The 21160-nt window shown below is 41.7% G+C and overlaps 1 protein-coding gene across 5 annotated transcripts in view; it reads right to left on the bottom strand.

Annotated features, from left to right (window-relative positions):
* The window catches only part of ANK1 (ankyrin 1), an 869955-nt gene that overhangs the window by 504235 nt on the left and 344560 nt on the right, over positions 1-21160 (bottom strand). For all 5 annotated transcript variants that reach the window (XM_069214086.1, XM_069214083.1, XM_069214082.1 and 2 more), the window contains 4 exons: positions 19105-19259; positions 15299-15510; positions 4549-4753; positions 3163-3259 (listed from right to left, as the gene is read on the bottom strand). In XM_069214086.1, the coding sequence (XP_069070187.1) occupies positions 3163-3259; positions 4549-4753; positions 15299-15510; positions 19105-19259 (669 nt within the window). The remainder of the gene's footprint in view (positions 1-3162; positions 3260-4548; positions 4754-15298; positions 15511-19104; positions 19260-21160) is intronic.

A 21160-nucleotide genomic window follows, 5' to 3' on the forward strand; every position in this document is an offset into this window, starting at 1 on the left:
TACAACCCTGGCGGACAAAGACTGCCAGGGCTGTTTTGGAGGTTGTACCGCCAACAGGCTGGTGGTACAAACTCGGGGATCCGCCGTGGTCGCACCATTGGGACCGGCGGTTTCCCGCCACGGTCGTACCGTCACTTTTAATCCGCCAGGGCAGCGCTGCTTACAAGTCCCCTTCCCGCCAGCCTGTCCATGGCGGTAGGAACCGCCATGGAAAGGCTGGCGGGAAGGGGAGTCAAGGGGCCCCCTGGCACAGCCCCTCACTGCTTTTCACTGTCTGCAATGTGGTACATCAATGAAAAGGGGGAGTGGTGCTGTACCTTTTCTTCCAAGAACCTCTGCGGCTCTGATCCTGGTCTCAGGATCACCAGCACTTCTTAGCAGCAAATCACCTGGCTGGAGTGCTCAATGTTTGAGCAGACTGTCTTATCTGGCATCATTTTGCCAACCAAGAACAGCATCTTCACTCAGAAGTCTTCCAGGCTTCTTCCAGCTATGGGGGAATCCTTAGATAGACTAATTTGCCACTCAAGGGAACACTTACTGCCCACAATTCTGTTCACTCCAGTTCCTCAACAGGGAGCATTGGGGGACCAATTTCTTCTTCATTATGCATTTTCTCCCTTATCCTTTATTTCTCGTGTTCCGAGAAAGATTTGCCTTGTCCAGGCATAGGTAATCCTAACTAATTGCCCTCGACCGGCCGCTAAGGGTGTGGTATGCTGAGATCAATCACCTTTCCCTGTTTCTCCCGTTCCATCTCTCTCACAGGGGAGACCTTTTCTCAAAGTGGGACAGCTTCAACACAAGAGCCTCCTGAGCCTCCACCTGCATGCCTTAGGATTGAGCGAGCTAAACTAATTTTTTCCCTACTTCCTGAAGTGGTTGATGTTATCTTATGCCCTTGAAGAAACTTCACCGAAACAGTCTATGCAGCCAGATCGGGCAAATTTGTTGGATGGTGTACTGACAACACCATAGATCGATTTCTGGCCCATTTAATGTTCTTCAAAATGTTATCAGACAAAATTCATATTCAAAGGTGGAGGCAAACCACATGCACTGAGTAAATCATTAGTGGTGTTCTTCCTTTCACAGTAGGGGTACCTTACAAACACCAAAGGAAAGGTGGTGTAGTTGTATCAAAAACTGGCAAAACCTAGAAATGTTCATTAAAAAAACATGGAAAACACCCAAATGAGCCAAAGATGTTAGGTGAAACTGAAAATTCAAAACAGCTGAGAGAAAATCGTCTCCAAAACCCTAATAGAGCTCTGAGAATCTTTTCATATGAGTAGAAAACAGAGCGAGATATGGAGCAAGTTTGAAGTCTGATGGAATATGGAAGTTGCTAGCTTCTAAAAGGAGAAATATTCATTTCCGATTTCTTTGTGCATGCTGCATACCTGGCTGTGTTTTTCTTCATGTGTATATGCTTTTCCCAACTTTTCCCCAGCAAAGTTCTATGTAGTTTTACATATGGTTTTCTCTCTAATTGGAAAAGCAAGCATTTTGTCTTACGCGGTCATATTTATATTTCTGCATTTAAAAAGTCTGGTTTTGATTTTCTTCACATGTTGTAAATGTGTGATGGGATTCCAGGCCCACAGGTGGCAATTTTCTACTTTTTATGATTATAAAGGAAGATTGTAGTATGCAGAAACATGAAATATACTTAATTTTTATTCAAGACATTATCCAAAATGATTTATCTCACAGAGGTCTAGAGCAGGAAACAGAAATACAAACAATATTCCATCCAGAATCTAGAACAGAAGACTGTCTGTACAGCGTCAAATTAAGAACTACAACCAGCGACCCTCTTTGATACAGAAATCTCTTTAGTTCTGAATTACCTACATTAGAAGAGATATTCTCTAAGAGGGAACTCCTCTACAAAGAGATGTGCATATAAAAGTTTTAACTGCGCAGAGCTGACAAATTCTGCATCACACAATTGATACATTGCTTAGGCAAAAAACTGAATAAGGAAGCAACAGGTAGGGAGAAAACACTGTTAGACTTGCTATTTTCCCAACTTGGAACGAAAGGGAGGATTTTGTTGCTATATACACAGATCAATGCTGTATGCCTTACCAGGAAACACTCTAATCTAATGGCTTGGGAAACCAATTCAGAACAGTAGTATTGGAGGAAAAAAGGTCCAACATATGGGTTAGGGCAAAAACATCATCCTTTTGACACGCAGCACAAAGTAATGCTATGACGTCAGCATGAGATGTTTTTTTACATAGCAAGCCTCAGCAAAATGTTTGGTACTTCCAAACTGTTTTGGAGGAATTGTAGAAACATACAGCGGTGCTAGAGTGAAATACTGCAGAAATTAAAAACAAAGCTTGATCTTCCACTAAATCCAGTTATAATCCTATTAAGCAACTCAGAGAGACAATAGCATTTACCCACTGGCCACATAAATAAGCAAATTGATAACACATCTACTGGCTGCACAACTAAGAATGGTCCATATGTGGAAATCACAAACCTCTCCTCCATGATCACTAAGGTGGACAAAAGTATGGCATATCTATGACATGGAATGATACTGCCCTGCTCAATGACAGAATGAACAGATTTGTGGAGGTTTGGTGTCCATTCAAAGCAGGAATGTGGAATGTGGGTTCTTCCTACAACCAATGTTGTTGTGAATAGCCAACGTCGGGGTAACGTATTCTACAACAGAGATTGAATATGAGAATGGGTGTTAATAACTATAGTTTGGGTGGTTCCTTAGATTGTTGGCTAATGTCTGCCTAGACAATTTATGTATATTATTGACTGTTGTATGTAATGTGCCCTTGCACTTACAAAACATATAAATAAAGTTGTAAAAAAAAACATTTTTGAGGACTAGAATCAGAGAATCAAGAAACAGAACGTGATCCACCTTGAACTAGAACCAGAGACCTCTTGAATATCATCCTATCTGCAACTAAATCCACACATTGGCTTTAGTACACACAAAACTAGAACCAGAAACTGTCTCATATAGAGATAACGCCACATCTGTCATTAGGAGCTCTGTGATCTTTAGCCCGTATTTAGTTTGTGGCTAGACCAGCTTAATCACCTACTGATTGAAGATTGCACAGCGCTTATCAATGTGTGCATGCAATCCAGATTGTTTGTGGGCTTGTTTGTGCTCACCTGGCAGACACATTGGTGGTAAAGCTTGCACACTCATTGGCATACACAAGCTTGGTTGTTCCAGTTATATCTTCCCATTGTGCCTGGGCTGTACCACCTGAAACAAATCAAAAGAGGTAACTTATTCAATTACTAATAGAGTGTGTGACAGAGTTATAAACAAATGGCAAAGGCAAATAATCCAAATAAGGCAGCAACAAATGAAGAGAGTGAATAATAAAGACATTGATAGCAAGAGCTAATGCAAATGTGAAAGATGCGATATTAAGACAGGCTAATAAATAGAGTTACAAAGTGGATGGATGACTAAGACAGTACTTCAAAGACAGCGTCTGGTTTAAATTTGAGTTGTAAGGGAAGCATATCTAGTTTGAGGAAGAGAGGCTGAATGTGAAAAGATTCCACTGGTGGAATTTCATCTCCTAAATAGATAGCATGGAAGTGATAATTCTGCAGCCAATTCTCCTTCAGATTTGGAATTTACATCCTAATTAAGAGCTTTGTGTTTTTATTACTACCTAACTCTAAATTAAGGCAAGTGTGGAGAAGGAAGGGAGTGATAGAAATATATACAGTGGCAGAGTTTTAATGGAAAGAAGGACTGACATTGCAGAATGAAAGCCTGGTGTCATTGATGGGTTAATTGATGGAATTAACCATAAATGAGATGAAGGGATAAACAATGGCTTTAAAAGTATGGCCTAGACAATGGATTTAGGAATGGCTCAAATAATTGATTAAAAAAATTGGATTATAATGGATTATAGAATGGAACTAATTATGAGTTTGAGAATGATTGACAAAAGACAGGTTTAGCATTTAGGTAAACGATAGGATTAGCAATGTGCCAGAAAATAGGATTAGTGATGTTTGACAGAAGGGGTTATGAATGGGTAAGAATGTGAGGTTAAAAAAATGGTCAGATGAACAGATTAATGATGGGTAAAAAGGAGTTATAAATTGGTCAGAGGTGGGATTGTTCTTCCAGAAAAGTTTCAGCAGATGGGAATAAGAATGGGTTATAATATGGGGTCAAAGAAAGACCGGAGGATGGGATTATTACTGATGAATGTAAAAATCAATTAATAATGTGTCAGTGGGTGGGATTAAGAACAAAGTACTTGATAAACAGTGGGTCACTGGAAGTGATTAGGGATGGCTCAGAGGAGAGTTTTAACAGTGATTTAGAGGGACTAGCAAGGAGTCGTAGGATCAGGTTAATTACGGTTCAATGATTGGGTTAATTGAGGATCAGTGAATGGGATTGATGGTGGTTCAAGGATGGGGTTAAAAAATGTGTCACCACATGGGGGTATCAGTGGGCCAGAGAATGTTTTAATGATAGGTTAAAACAGTTGATTTGGCACACCTGTTATTTTCTCTTACCAATAACGCTGCACAGCAGACGAAGGCTTGTTGTGTCTCCTTCTCCACTATCCCGTGGATTGTCTTTCCAAGATGGTGGCAGTGGAATACGAAGCCCTATGGGTCGGTGAAATTTTCTTCGCCTTGGCTCAACAGTGACAATAGGGCTAAAAGTGGCTTGATTACCAAGTAACTTTGAGACCAGATCATCAGGTACAGGCTGGGCCTACAGAAAACATATAAGAGCAGTGTCTTAGTTTCAGTTCTTTGGGCGGAACAGGCTTATTTTGTTAGTTCCATTTGAAGTTGTTTAGAAGACCATCCTTTGGCTTTTCTCCCTTGCAACAACACCCTTCAGAAGCTGCCCATTTAGATTCCCTGAATCAGAATCTACACCTCCTAATCCTAGGGAGATATAGACTATCCAACTGCAGCCTTGTTCTTGGAGAGACCAAAATACACTGGAAAATCACAGAAGAAAACGTTAATTTGAAGTTACAGTGCTTTAATTAGAAGAGAAACTAGCATGACACAAAAAAGGAATATTCCTTTAAAATAATTAATTTAAAAGGATGTTATGGTTCCCACCGAAATTTGCCATCGTAAGAAAGGCAACCAAAAGTTCCCCGTAGTGCACTGGTCATGTTTGAACACATGATGACAAAGATCAAGTTATAGTCATCTTTGTGCTGCTCATGCTACTATTTTGTATCATGCTGGATCCACAAATATTCGTGGATCCATCAACTGCTCAACTAACCTCTGCTACAATTCAAGGGTTCCTTTTTTATCTAAGGAACCTGTGACACAAAATACATTTGTAAAAATTTTTGAGTACAGCATTCCTTCAGTAATCCCCCAATATGTTTCTGGACTATGAGGATGTTCCCCAGTTCCCTTATGCCTTATGTTTTTTTTCTGTCAGGCAGGATTCCAGGGTAGCCACAGGTTCCTCCCACTGCATACTGCTGGCTGCAACTGGATGTTTCAGTGACATTCAGGCAATCAGAGCACTCAGGTCTGCAGATTCATTTGGATCAGTGGATACTGAAATGGCAGACAGTAAACATACTAACTTGTCCCATAATATTTGAATATTTACTAAAACTTGTATCCATGGATCCTTCTCAGATTTGGATTTGTGCACTATTCATAAATTGTCTAAACAAATAATTGAGATTAACCCTTCAAAGCCCAGTTTGGGGAGGAGGGGGCTACCGCCTGAGGAAAATGGCCACCTAATCAGAGAGCTCTGCCGTGCCGAGGGACAAAAACGGCCCGCTCTGCTGATCCATCGCCTCCACGGACACTTTAAACAGTGCCCAGTATATAAGAAGGTGTGGTGCTTTCAGCGCCCCACTTTTGGCGAAAAAACTTTGAGAGGAATACCTCTTATAACCAAGGGCTCCAGAAGCTGCCTCACAAAGCCTGACCCTAAGATGGCCTACACCAGGACTCCACTGGGATGAATCTCTACTCGACTACCCCAGCGTCACTACTAAAACATCCTACCCCTAGAGGTGAGCACTTAGTGGCACTACTCTACAACACTCTATAAGGGTAGGAACCTATAATATACTAAACTAACCTACCGACCAGAGCAAGTATAGCACAGGCCCTCCCATCCTATTCCTGACCCTAAGATGGCCACCTCCATTTATTACAGCTCTCTCTAAAGCATGCTCCAGAACATTCTCACATCTAAACTACACACATTGGGATCCTGAATTTCTCCACCTCAACAACAAACCAAATTGCAGACAGGAGGGGGCTGAGAATAACCCCTTACACTCCAAAGTGCTGCTCCTTACTAATCAACAATCTGCATTGCGGCACCATAAACAATTATTTTACTGTTACTAACCCAGAAAGGATACAGACTTCTGCACCTCACCCTACCGCCCAACATTCAGTGCCTCCGTCAAACACCTCAAGGACAACAAAAATCCCACCAGGTACACCCAAAGTGAGGTATACAGTAAGGTCTGCTCTCAAAATTCAGAACTCCAAACTGCACGACCCCAAAGAAGCTAAGGTAGTTCTGAAAGACACCAAACCAGCACAAAAGAGGCAGAAGCATGACCTCCGGTCCCAAACTCCCCTATAAAATCTAAATCTGAGAACTCAGCAACTCTTGACCTAATTATGCAGAAACTCGACATGCTAAACATGCTCGCTAAATCGACAAAATCCACCACAGAAACTGTACAGAGTGACATTGCATCTTTGAAACAAGAAATGATACAACTGGGCGGCAGAGTCTCTGAAATATAATCACGATAAACCTCCTGGAAGACCACAGACACAACTCTTCGAAAGACTGGCTCGACTGGAAAGGAACATCGCCGAACTTGAAGACAGAATTAGAAGGGGCAATTTGCACATTTTTAGACTTCCTGAAGGTAGCAAAAAACGAGCTCCTTCCTGTGCAATCATCATTGAAAAACGAATCCCCCAAGTACTCAATTTAAACTTAGACAAGGACTTTGAAATAGCCCAAGCACACATAGTGCCCACACATAAGCCTGCAAACAGCAAAGCTCCAAGAGCCCTCGTTTTCAGACCCCTTCGCTACTCTCATACTGAAGACATCCTCTCACAGATGAAGAAAATAAAGAGAATTAAGTGGCAAGGCACCTCCATTGAGATCTCTCAAGATTACTCTGAAGACACTGTCAAGAAACGAAAGGCATTCCTTTTCCAAAGGGAAACTCTGAAAGATCTGTCAATACAATGTTTGTTTATTGGTCTTGCACGAATAAAAACAACTTACAATAGCCAAACCATCATTTATGAAGCCCCTAAAGAACTGGACTCCTCTGTTGTGGAAATCTAAAACCTGAAAATGACTTTTAAAAACTTGGAAGGAATGGTTAACACGTCCTACTAACTTTCTACTCATTTAGTAACATACAATAATCAAGGCTGCCCACAAACTGTCTAAACAAAACCCAATTCACGTTCTTCCCATAACCCTGCAGAACTCTGATCGACCCATGGGATCGACACACGGGGGTACAAGCTCATTCTCCCATAATAACTATAAGAGGACAAAATATTTGTTTGAGTTGCTTCCACTTCTTCAAACCGAGACCGAATAAATAAAGTGGTCAGCAATCTGCAAAACCTTAACTAAACTAACTAGCACCTACTAAACTACTAATAACCTAACAATAAACCTAAGAACCTACTGTTAACCCTAACGAATGTTAAGATTTCTTTTTTCTTCTTCAATGATTGGTACTGTATCTCTATAATGACCTTCAACCTGCTCTGGTTAAATTGGATGTTTTATAATTGCCTTCATCCTGATGACGGATTTATTGCAATGTTTTATCTTTTCACTTTCAACATAATTTAGATTTATCAAATCTCATATTGACAAAAATGAATACTGAAACCAGCCTCACGTTGATAATAATATCATACACATCTAGTGCCATCCAATGGGTACTTAGCTGTTGTCCAATTGTTATCAAAACCTCGTTTTCACCCACAGGTTGGACAATGCAAAAATCAGTAATGTTTGCCCACACTATCTGCAATACAGTAACCTGGGTTCACCTGACCAACTCACTTCGATATGTGTTCAATCTATGTTGAGAATATGCTGGCACTATGTGAACATTATGCTGGTACTAGGTTGATAATATGTTGGTTCTAGGTAGGCACCTTACTGATAACTCGTTGAAACTCTGTTTGCTCTACCTTGGCAGTATATTGATATTATGTTAAACTGTGTATTGTACTCCATATTTATGAAATACATTGGGTACCATTTTTCACAACCCTAGCTGTTGATATTAAAACGTAACTCAGCAGAAATAATGACACAAATCACTAGCTTACACCCATGCCACAAACAGCCACCTTGCTAACTACAAATATTGCACTTTCTATATATACTACAACTAATAAACCTGCAAATACATTAATATAAACAACAGAACACACATTATTACACACTCCCTCTAAATGTCAACTAACTCACTAGGCACCACTTATGGAAACAACACCAGGCACTCCAACCAGCATACAATATAGGTAAACATACCATAACTAGACACTGCAGTGACTCTTAATACACACCCCATTCTATACAGGGACCGGCAAGACTGCACTCTGGACCTAGGCTTGACCACTCTTCTCCTCTGTTACATTTTGTCGGATACCTCTCCATGGTATCTAGATTGTCATCACAAATATTTAATCAATCACTATCCTGTCATTTTCTTCTCCAGTTTCTTTTTACCTTTCATATCTTTCCTCCTGTCCTGTGCTACTCTACTATCTCCTTTTCCTCCTCTCTACCCCATCCCCCTTTCTATTTCACCCATTCTGTTTCCCCTTACCCATGCCATCCCTCCAGACCTACCCGCCCACCCCCTCCTGCTTCCATATCCCTGGCAAACAATAACTGGCATTTAGCTGGTTACATCGCCAAGAAGACTCACCTCCCACAAAAATGCAGAGCATAAAAATACTCTCCATTAATGTTAAAGGTCTACATCACCCAACCAAATGACAGAAAATCCTAAATTATACACAAAAACTTAAGGAAGCCCTCATCCTCCTTCAAGAAACCAAGGTGGCCACAACAGAGGCAATCTTCCTAAAAAACATGGGTTAGTAACTTATCATGCACTCCCACAAACAAAAAAATGGGCTGATCACCCTTATCTCAAAAGCCTCTGGCCTCACTATCCTGTCCTCAGAACCAGACCCCAAGGCAAATGGCTTCTTTCTAATCACAGAGGGACAACACTGAAATTATAGTCATGAACATCTTTGCCCTTAATACCGACAACCCTACCTTTTGGATTAATCTCAATACAAAAACTCTCATCTTTACCTCCCAACTGCAGAATGATTCTAGGAGAAGATTTCAATTTACCCTGGGATGCCACCCTGAACAGGAAACCTGCAAGTCAATTTAAACCCAACAAATCCCATAAACAAATGCTAAACATGTGCATTTCTCTTAAACTTAAAGATATATGGAGACTGTTCAATCCCACAGGGAAAGATCACAAATGTTTCTCCCAACCGCACAGTACATTCTCTTGCATTGATTATATCTTAATTGACGAAACTCACATCCCAGCCACCTCTTCCCCAACTATTGAACCAATCCTAGTCTCAGAGCATGCTTGTATTTCATTACTCTACAATATCACTTGCAAAACATTAGGAACAAAAACATGGTGAATGAACGACCTCCTCACAGAGGAACCCTTCTTTAAGGAAATAATCAAACAAGAGATCAATGAATACATAGAACTCATAGGTCTTCTGGTCCAAATGCAGAAATCATCTGGGACACACTGAAAGCACTATCCGTGGGCACACGATTAAATTTATGTAAAAGAAAAACAAACTATACAACAAAACCTCAGACCAACTAGAACTAAAAATAAATGCATTAGAGAAAGATCTCCAAAGCACCAAAGTCAAAACTCAGTTAAACGATCCAATTAAACTCAAGTATGAGTACAACAAGATTCTGGATTCTGAGTAACAAAGCCCACCTAATAGTCCAAAAATACAAAGGCATAAATTTCTGTGGACATTATAAAGCAGGCAAAATACTTGCGTCTTATTTGAAAAAGACCCTTCAGAAGACCAGAATAACCGCTATAACCAATGAACATGGTGTCACGTCGACAAACGAGAAGGACATCCTAAATACCTTTGAAAAATATTGCCATACTTATTACTCCAAAAGTAATAACACATCTTCTGGCATATGCCTAAACTGCCGCAACAATATTAATGTATCTAAGATAGATGAATCAACAACAGAATCTTTAGAACAACTGAATTCTCACAAAGAAATCATAAACGCGATCAAAACAATGAAAGCCAGGAAGGCTCCGGGCCCAGACGTCTTCCCAGCGTCAAACTATCAAATTTGGGTTACCTCCCTAATCACGCCCTTAGAAGACTTATTCGCCCATTTATTTTTCACTGGCTCCGGTGAGGACTCTGCCGCCAGGCAACCATAATTGTTATACCCAAAGAAGGTAAATACCCATCCAATCCTAAGAACTATCGACACATATCCCTCATAAACAAGACTACAAAATATATGTAAAGATCTATCAAAAATGATCCTTGCTCTATACAAAGAACCGAAAGCTAGATTAAACATCAATGAAAAGTTGTCTAATCCCTTTTATCTCCAACAAGGAACCAGACAAGGATGCCCTCTCTCTCCCTACTATTTCTACTAATGCTAGAACGCCTACTTACATTAAACAGAGAAAATCCATTTATTCCTATTATCCCTTTCTCATCAGGCCCACAAAAACTATCCGCCTACACCTATGTGGATGACATTCTTCTTTTACCCCCGCAGGCAGACTCAGCCTTGCAGCACATCATATCCATCATCAGCGACTACTCTAAGATGTTAGGGTCAGTCACTGCCTCAACAAGGAAAAGACATAGGTTCTTCCTCTCAATGTGTACTGCAACAGCTCACACATCAGCCCCTATGGACTCAAATGGGCCCAGATAAGATAAAATACCTGAGTATATGGTTCACCCATAACCTTGAAGACTCCATAGATCTCAACGAGAAAAAGACGCTAGATAATATCAAAGATAGCTTAGGCATATGGTCATCCAAGTTCATTACTTGGTCGCGTAGAATAGAATCTATCAAAATGATGATTAGCCCCCTCATTAACTTTTTAATCAGCATGTCCCCCATATCCTCTCAGACACCTTTTTTTACTAAAATAGACACATTACTTACAGAATTCCTCTGGAAGTTTAAAAAACCCAGAATTGCCCTAAAGAAACTGAGACTTCCTAAAAAAAAAGCTTGGTGGCCTAAACTTCCCTGACTACCGGAGATACCAACATGCCTTCCTAGCGAAACAGGCTCCTAACCACCACCAACCCCAAGCCACCCTGGCTTGCTATTTAAATTGCCCTCGCTAATCCCTGATCCCTCACTTCATTTCTAACTGTCAAAAAAATGAAAACACACCACTTTATAAACATTCTCTCCAGCACAGACTCTCAGAAAAATTAACAACAAACTACCAACAGAATTAAACACTCATGTTTAGCCTCGTTATGGCACAAGGAAAACTTAAAATTAGAAGGGAGAACGTGTATATAGAGAAATGGGCAGGAAAAGTTATTCTACAGGTGAGAGATACCGGCACTCCCTCAGAACCCATACCATTCTCTCAAATTAAAGACAAATGTGACCTAAACGACCTAGACTTTTACCATTTCCTTAAAATAAAATCACTTATAGCCAAACATAAACCTCCAACCCTCTCTGACCTACCCAACACATTAGAAAGATTTACTAAAGGTGGTCACCTAGCTTCCAAACTGACTCCCTCCTATCCCCCACAAAAACCTCACTAAATAAACCAACAACATTCCAAAAGTCTCACCGGAATGGCTGTCTAACTGAAGTAACCTCCCTTACAACATAATAACTCCATCACTAGTTTGAAGCAGTTACTGGATTGCCAATATGGCCCACTGGACTCCGGCCAAACTATAAACTAGGCCTCCGATCCTCCGACACATGCTGGAGCTGTGAGAAGGAAATAGGAGACTTAAAACACATGCTAATGCAGTGAACCTCCACCGAAAAGTTCTGGCGGCACATCAGTAATACAATATGTCAAATACTTCATACAAAGTGGACTCCTAATTTAGCTTCCATTATACCTGGCATCCTCCCCACTGACATCAAACAGGCATTAAAAAAAGAGGACTCTTTCCCATGCAAAATCACAACTGGCCTTAAAGTTATCCTCAATCAATAGAAAGACTCATCCAAACTATCCCCACATACGTTGTGGGAAAGGGTCCAATTCACGAGAACTACCTGTAACTCACTAAACATATAACTGAAGAATGGTAAACTCTGGTGCAAACTAGACAACTTTATGTCTCACTCGTCTGTGTAACCACGATCATCTGATCACTCGATCATTCATGCATTCACTCACTCATTCTCCCAACCTCACCCTCCTCTCTCCACTCTCCTGCCCCCTCCTCTCCCTACCCACCCCCGTCCCCTATGTACTCCCTACTTTTCACCACATCACCTTCTTCTTCTTTTCTCTCATCTCCTCTCGTTTACTCTGTCTCATTCATCTACAACTGATGTACCTTTCTCATTCACCACAACATCAAAAACCGCTCTGTCACAATACATACACTGATTAACCTCACCTCAGCATTGCAAACAAATACACTCATGTCTACCCTCTTCTTTTATAAATGTGGACCAACTCCTCATGCTTTATCCTAAAATACTGTTCCTACTTGATTTGATGGTGCCAAGCAATGTATTGTATCTTTTAATGTTTATTTAGTTTTCCTATTGTATAAAATCCCAATAAAACAGTCTTGAAATAAAATAAAAAACCTTCAAAGTCCAGCTGACACCTTTTTGTAACACAACTATAGCAAATATTACTATTTTATGATTGACACCAAACCACAAAAAAGGTCTTTTCAGATTAAAGTTGTATATTTATGCCAAACGAGTTAAATTCTGCCGCTCTAGCAGACAGCTACAATTAAAATAGGTCGCAAAATGTGAAATGCTACTTTTGGATCATCCCAATTATCTTTTGCCCATTTGGCCGATCTGCGTAAAATTGTAAATGAAGGACCTTAGCTAAATGCATCAAGCAGCTCCAAATTTTGCACGCATTGATCAAAGCACCAAAGTCATTAGCACACCAAACAAATACAATTCCTTCTGGAAAGTTCAATTTAACCAAGTCTCTATGACTGACTCTTTCAGATCTATAATACGTGGAGTGTAAAATAATACATTTTTAACCATTTTGAGTGTGGAGAGAGACCATGACTCTTAAAAGGCAAAGCCTCAAGTGGGTCATGCTAACCCTCCCTAAACAATGGTAAGTAATGCCATATGACATTAATGGATCTCCATGTATGGCGTATGACATGCTATTTTGTTATGTGATGTCATTATAAATAAAGGTATATAACAATATCCAGAGTTTAGAGGGTTAACTTTGCACAGTGAGATAGGAACACTTTACAAAGATGTATGAATAGTTCAAGTGTTCTTTCAACAGATTCTAGAATTTTTGGGTGGGTCAATAAGCATTGTTTTGTCTCATGTTAGTTACACTGTAATTTAGTAATAAGAAAGAGTTTTGTCTTATCACTGTAGTAATACATTAATGAAAGTTAATTTATTAATACACTTATTCCAATTAAAATGTGCTATTTGGTCACATATATTTTCACCATCATGGCATAAATATACCTCCAGGTGCCTAACCCCCTCTTTACAAGGCCATTGGCAGTCTGCAGCAGGGGTTGATTGAAGGCCCTTGCCTATGGCCAGGCCGAACTGCCAACACTCTGGCCTGGTAGAAGTTTTTTGTGGGGCCGAACTCAAACATTTTATCTGCAGTTCTTCCATTTATGCCATGTGGCAGAAACACTTGCTTCCAAGTATAAAAAGAAGCTTCCTATATGGAAAAGAAACATGGCAATTTCCACTTCTGGCACCATCTAGTGGTACGGATGTGTTTTGGGTGCCTTATCATTAATAAAAAAGGAGGCTTGCTTTAAAATGTAGAAATTGATTTTGCAATAGAAGTGTGATGCCCTGAAAAACTGCTGGGCCTGGGGCATAATGCCCCATGCACTCTTCTTGTCCCCCTGCACAAGGACTTCAGATGTGCACAGCAGGGTTGAAGATGTCTGGCCCTTCATAAGCCCACTTCCCACTAAAACCAGATATGTAGGGCTTTTGCCCTTGTGGGCGGTGCTCTGGGCACAGGACTTGGCAGTAAACAATGCACAGCAGGCTCTGATCACACGGCCTGGGTGCCTCAGCTCTTCACTCTGCATTTGTGCAGAACTTACGAACTTCATGCCAGAAAAAGAAAAAAAAAAAAAACATTTTTCAAAATACTGAAGGACCTAACCATGGATTCTGTTATAATTTGGAAACTTCAAGTGTTTATTCTTTGGGTTGAGTGGGAGTTAACTTCAGGGACAAGTACCTGCCATTTAGCTCAATGCAGTAACACAACATTCCTGGACACAAACAAGACAGTGGGTACGTTTGGCTCAGATGCCCCTTGATTCAAAACATATAGGCGGTCATTCTGACCCTGGCGGTCAAAGACCGCCAGGGCGGAGGACCGCGGGAGCACCGCCGACAGGCCGGCGGTGCTCCAATGGGGATTCCGACCGCGGCGGTAAAGCCGCGGTCGGACCGGCAACACTGGCGGGCTCCCGCCAGTGTACCGCCGCCCCATTGAATCCTCCAAGGCGGCGCAGCTTGCTGCGCCGCCGAGGGGATTCCGACCCCCCCTACCGCCATCCAGATCCCGGCGGTCCGACCGCCGGGATCCGGATGGCGGTAGGGGGGGTCGCGGGGCCCCTGGGGGCCCCTGCAGTGCCCATGCCACTGGCATGGGCATTGCAGGGGCCCCCGTAAGAGGGCCCCTAAATGTATTTCACTGTCTGCTGTGCAGACAGTGAAATACGCGACGGGTGCAACTGCACCCGTCGCACAGCTTCCACTCCGCCGGCTCGATTCCGAGCCGGCTTCATCGTGGAAGCCTCTTTCCCGCTGGGCTGGCGGGCGGCCTGAAGGCGACCGCCCGCCAGCCCAGCGGGAAAGTCAGAATTACCGCCGCGGTCTTTCGACCGCGGAACGGTAACCTGACGGCGGGACTTTGGCGGGCGGCCTCCGCCGCCCGCCAAGGTCAGAATGAGGGCCATAATGTTTTACCTGTAGAGCTAGTTTCACTTTTTTGGTAACTGCTGTTTCTGGGAATGTGGCTTGCACCATAGGCACCAGTCGGCTCTTCAGGATGCCTCCCTCTGGACCAATCAGGTCACTGTCCTGACAGACCCGTGACATGACCACAAAGTAGAGTGGAAAATCTGTAGTAATGATGCGGCAGATACGCTTTTTCTGCAGCTCTGATGGGCTCTCGAGCTCTGCAAGTAAAAGAGAAATAAAACAAAATACTTACTTCCAGCACAGGTACTGCAGCTACGTATCTGTTATAGATTCAAAAAGTGGCATAGTTGTCACAGGTTTTAAGAAGCAACCCTTTAGCCTAAGTATAGACATTTTTTAAAAATGAGATGGCAACAATCAACCTAGAACCCTGTAGGGTTCAATGTCATCCATGGAATATTTTGGTGCGCTTTCTCCTCTAGCAACCAGCACTGTTCTGCTATATTTGGCTAACTGGAAGGCTGGGTGCATACTTGTGAATATGTAACATATACCAGATTATAGACCAGTGTTATATATGAATAACATATTTTTCAGCATGACTTTGTTCTAGAGTTTACAGACAATGTTATATTTGGGTGAAGTATTTGCAGCACAGTAGAGATAACTAAAACATTATCCTATCTGCTGTGACAGAATTGTACCTTGGCAGTGATGGCCCAAATAGTTCTTGGTTGTATCCTTGTGTTGTATTACAGTACTACTGTGACCACCACTTACTATGCAGGGAAGAGGGTTTTTGACTATTACACATACTAAAACTGTCTTGGTACCTATAATATTTATTTGTTCCTATGTGAATTCCTTGATGATAGAAAAGATGGCACTCTAATAGTATTTTGGTAGGTACATGTACCACCCAAGGTCTATGCACCACCAGAGGAAAGCGACATCCTGGCTGTGTTACAGCATCTGTCAACATTGATACTGCACATCTATATATATAATAATCAGTGCCTCCTCAATGACCTTCAGCAGCACTGGTGCCAGTTCTTCCATATATGTTTAGAGAACTCACAACTGAGGCAGTTGCTACCTGGTGGCTTGTTATTTTTGAAGGTCTTGATAGAGCTGCAGGTCTCTTCTATGGTGACTGGTGACCACAGGGCCTTATTCACAAAGTTAAACTTATACTTTTGGTGTAAGTTCACTATGTTTTTTGCTATTCACAAACTACAAGTGTAGTTTTACGTGCAGTATCTTTATGACTGAGGTGAACTCCGCACATTAAAAGATAGGACAGTCTATGCTAAAATACTGCACTCGTGATTTATGAATAACCCCAAAAAAATAGTAGACTTACACCAAAAGTAAGTTTACCTTTGTGAAAAAGTCCCATTGAGTCTCACATTTGGCACCCTTCACCCATGCTAATGCAGCCCTTTCTAGGTACTGATTAATGTCCACAATATCATTCATGGGTGACCCGGGGCTTGTGGAGTTTATTGTAGTACTTTGTTAATTCTAGCATCATAGTGTCTGTTGCATATGTAGTATGCCCTTTGTTTCAATTGAGACCACAGTTGAGGGTGTCCGATTGGGTCGAAGGAGTTTTGTCAGCCTGTGTCCTGGCCTGTCTCCCTCACTGTACATTCATGCCACATCGTATTTACTAAAGAATTGTATTTCCCTAGCTGCCTCATTTCTATATTCTTGTAGCTTAGTGTGTATGGCATGCAATGTATCAGTGGTGTTCTGGTATGTTGTGAGGCCTGTAGGTTCTTGAGGGCTGCCTCCGGTCCTGCCACCGTGCACCAAATAGATTTAAGTATTCCATGCCCCTTAGCAATGCATTCCCCCCCAGATAACTGCCTTAAATGCCCCCAAAGTGGCCTATATGAGTCTACCGAACCAGTGTTTGTATGAAAATAATGGAATATAGCTTGCCTAATTTCTTCTTTAAAGGCATTATCTAGCGGCATTGTGGAGTGCAGTCGTCCACTGTCTATGTGTCTTAATCATGCCTGATGGGCTTAGCGTCAATGCCACTGGTGAATGGCCCAGGTACGTGTGTGCTAGCTGTTATGAGTCTACCACCTAGCTAGTCACACCCCTTGTGCCCAGCCAGTAGTCCAGCCTGGAGGCTGAATCTAGGGCAGAGGTGTAGCATGTGTATCTTCTCTCCAACGGGTTTCATAGTCTCCAGATGTCAACTAGATCATGTTGATGTTGTATAGTATGCAGTGCCACACATGCCCTGGGGTAAATGCTGCCTCTGTCCCCACAGGTGTCTAACATGGGGCGTAGTGTCACAATCTGGTTCTCATCCCACAACAAGGCAGCAGGCTTTGTCTGCTGCACTGCAGCCAAAGATTTCCCTCTTAATATATTCTTCAAATGTAACCAGAATAGAGTTGTCTGATATTTCATAGTGGCAGATCTGGGTTTGCCAGTCTTCTACTGCATTTTCACTGGTGGTCCAAGTATTCATGAATTCATGAAAAAAACTAGAAAAGTACTGTGCAGAAAACAATTCCTACCAAAACCTTGAATGTCTTGATGGGAAAACTTGACAACTCAAAACTGAGAATGATCTTGCTCGAATGGAAAATGTGCATATGTGACTTATACAGTGCAACCCTAGCTACAAGACAGTAGAGCACCCTACGGGATGGGGGTTTTACAATAGGCATTGTAGAAGTGGGGAGAAGTGTGAAAGCCAAGACATTACATCACTGACAATAGTTTACATTCAAGACCCCCACAAAGGCTCTTCTATTAATTGAGGGGGTGTTTTAGTCTGTTAACTTTCAGTGGGAAAGTGATTCAGTGAAAGAGCCATGAAATAAAAGATACGTTTGCCTCTTCCTAGGGTACTGACATGCACTGCTCTCTTTTCCAACCTTCTCTGCCAGATACAGGCATTTGTTCTGTAGACTTTTCAGCAAAAACACAGACAAGTCTAGAAATTACATTGCTCGTGGTCTGGGGGAGAACATGTTGCACATTGCTCAGGGTTGCTATCTTCCTTTTGCATGTATTACCAAAATTGAACTATGTTTCTGCAATACTGAAAATCCAGTGTCCAACTGCAAACAAACTATTTGACTTAAATGGTGGGCAGAGAGACAAAATCACCGATACACATGATTATATCTCTGTAGTAAAGTGAATATTGTTTGTGAAGATGCTGTGTCAATCAAATACCTTTGACTTTGTTGTGAGTTTCTCCTACAATTTCCAGGAAAATGAAACGCTAAAGGACAAAATGCTTTGTGAATCAGATATGTAAACAACCACCAAAGACAGCATCAGCCTCCTAGAACTTCACATCCCCCCATAGGCACCAACTCAAGGAACTGCATAGACATCTAGGATAGTGCAGCTGTAAGAGATATCATAAATGCAGGGGTATTACCAACGTCCACGGACTTTACAAGCTTCCAAGAACTGCACTGCCCATAAGAACAGCAGGAGAGGACAGCACAAACCAACAGAAACAACAAAGCTGACCTGCAGACTGCCACATTCAAGGAGAAGTATGGTTTTCAGTGATATCATAGTCTTTATTACCAGCTACATGGCTCCCTCACTCCCCCTTTCTTCCTGGCACAGCTCTGGAGACATTATGATCTTTACTTGTGCAGCATGGTCTACACTTCATTCACACCCCTTTACATTGATTGTGTGCTCTTTACATCCTTCAAACAACTTCCATTCCCATCAAAGAGTTGGGTAAGATTATAGCTCCAAGTAGCATCTTGGTTTCCCCTATGATTACACATGGCTTCTGTGACCTCCACTTGTTCCGCATCGTAAGAATGGTGTGCAAAATCTGCCTCTGTAATTACCTTCATCCATCCCATTTAGGGCCTGGTCCAGGTACTTTTGCCCGTAGCGATTGCGATGCTCTTTCCACATGGAGCCATTCTCACTGCGTAAAACCACTAGCTCCCGATCACCACGTCCATGGGAAGCAAAGTGTGGGATCTCAACAATTACAGGACTGCAATAAAAGAGACACTATAAGAATATAGAAACAAAAAACCTGATGGTAAGAGAACATGGAAACAGGAAAAACTGGTGATAAGGGTAACATAGTGATAAATAATATGGTAATAGAGAATATATAGATAAGGAAGAATGGTTATAAAGTGTACATCTGTTCGTGGCATGTTCCACTTCAGATTCACATGCTGTGCACTGTTCCTGCCATCTAGTGTTGGGCTCGGAGTGTTACAAGTTGTTTTTCTTCGAAGAAGTCTTTTCGAGTCACAGGACAGAGTGACTCCTCTATTTTGCCTCCATTGCGCATGGGCATCGACTCCATCTTAGATTGTTTTTCCGCAGAGGGTGAGGTAGGAGTGGTAGAATGAGAAAAGTAAAGATGTCCATGCAATGGAATAGATATGTATGTACATAGTTTAGTCTAAAGGAATGTTTATTTACATATATACAGTTTTCTAATTGCAACTTAAGCGGCTACAGGCTCCCGGGGAGGTTGGAGGGCGCATGTGAATCTGTAGCGGAACATGCCACGAACAGATGTACACTGGGTAAGTGACATTTTCCGTTCAATAGCATGTGTAGCTGCAGATACACATGCTGTGCATAGACTACAAAGCAGTAATCCTCCCAAAAGCGGTGGTCAGCCTCTAGGAGTTGAAGTTGTTTGAAATAATGTTCTTAGTACAGCCTGTCCTACTGTGGCTTGTTGTGTTGCTAACACATCTACACAGTAGTGTTTGGTAAATGTATGAGGTGTGGACCAAGTGGCTGCCTTACAAATCTCTGTCATTGGTATGTTACCTAGAAAGGCCATTGTTGCCCCTTTCTTCCTAGTGGAGTGTGCCTTTGGTGTAATGAGTAGTTCTCTTTTAGCTTTTAGGTAACAAGTCTGTATGCATTTAACTATCCATCTGGTTATACCTTGTATGGATATCGGGTTACCAGCATGGGGTACAATTGTTTTGTTTTCCGATATGGTTGTGGTCTGTCTATATAGTACATTAGAGCTCTTTTAATGTCTAACGTATGCAGTGCTCTTTCTGCTACTGAGTCTGGCTGTGGGAAGAAGACTGGAAGTTCCACTGTTTGGTTTAAATGAAACGGTGAAATTACCTTTGGTAGAAATTTTGGATTTGTGCAGAGAACCACTTTATGTTTGTGTACTTGTATAAAGGGTTCCTCAATCATGAAAGCCTGTATTTCGCTAACTCTTCGTATTGAGGTGATAGCCACTACAAATGCCACTTTCCAAGTTAAAAATTGGATTTGACAAGAATGTATGGTTTCAAAGGGTGGGCCCATGAGTCGTGTAAGTACAATATTAAGATTCCACGAGGGTACCGGTGGTGTTCTTGGCATATGATCCGCTTTAGTCCTTCCATGAAGGCTTTAATAACAGGTATTCTAAATAGTGATTTTGTGTGTTTAATCTGCAAGTAAGCAGAGATTGCAGTGAGATGAATTTTGATGGAAGAAAAAGCGAGATTTGCTTTTTGTAGGTGTAGTAAATAACCCACAATGTTTTGAATGGAGGCATCTAACGGTGTGATTTCGATTGCTTGGCAGTAGAAAACAAACCTTTTCCATTTATTAGCATAGCAATGCCTTGTGGTAGGTTTTCTTGCTTGTTTAATGACTTCCATACACTCATTTGGAAGATTTAGATAGCCAAACTCTAAGATTTCAGGAGCCAGATTGCTAGGTTGAGCGTTGCTGGATTGGGGTGTCTGATCTGTTGTTTGTGTTGTGTTAACAGATCTGGTCTGTTTGGGAGTTTGATGTGAGGTACTACCGAGAGGTCCAACAGTGTGGTGTACCACGGTTGGCGTGCCCACGTTGGTGCTATGAGTATTAGTTTGAGTTTGTTTTGACTCAGTTTGTTGACTAGGAAAGGAATGA

Source organism: Pleurodeles waltl, chromosome 11 (assembly GCF_031143425.1).
Source record: "Pleurodeles waltl isolate 20211129_DDA chromosome 11, aPleWal1.hap1.20221129, whole genome shotgun sequence".
Classification (NCBI taxonomy): domain Eukaryota; kingdom Metazoa; phylum Chordata; class Amphibia; order Caudata; family Salamandridae; genus Pleurodeles; species Pleurodeles waltl.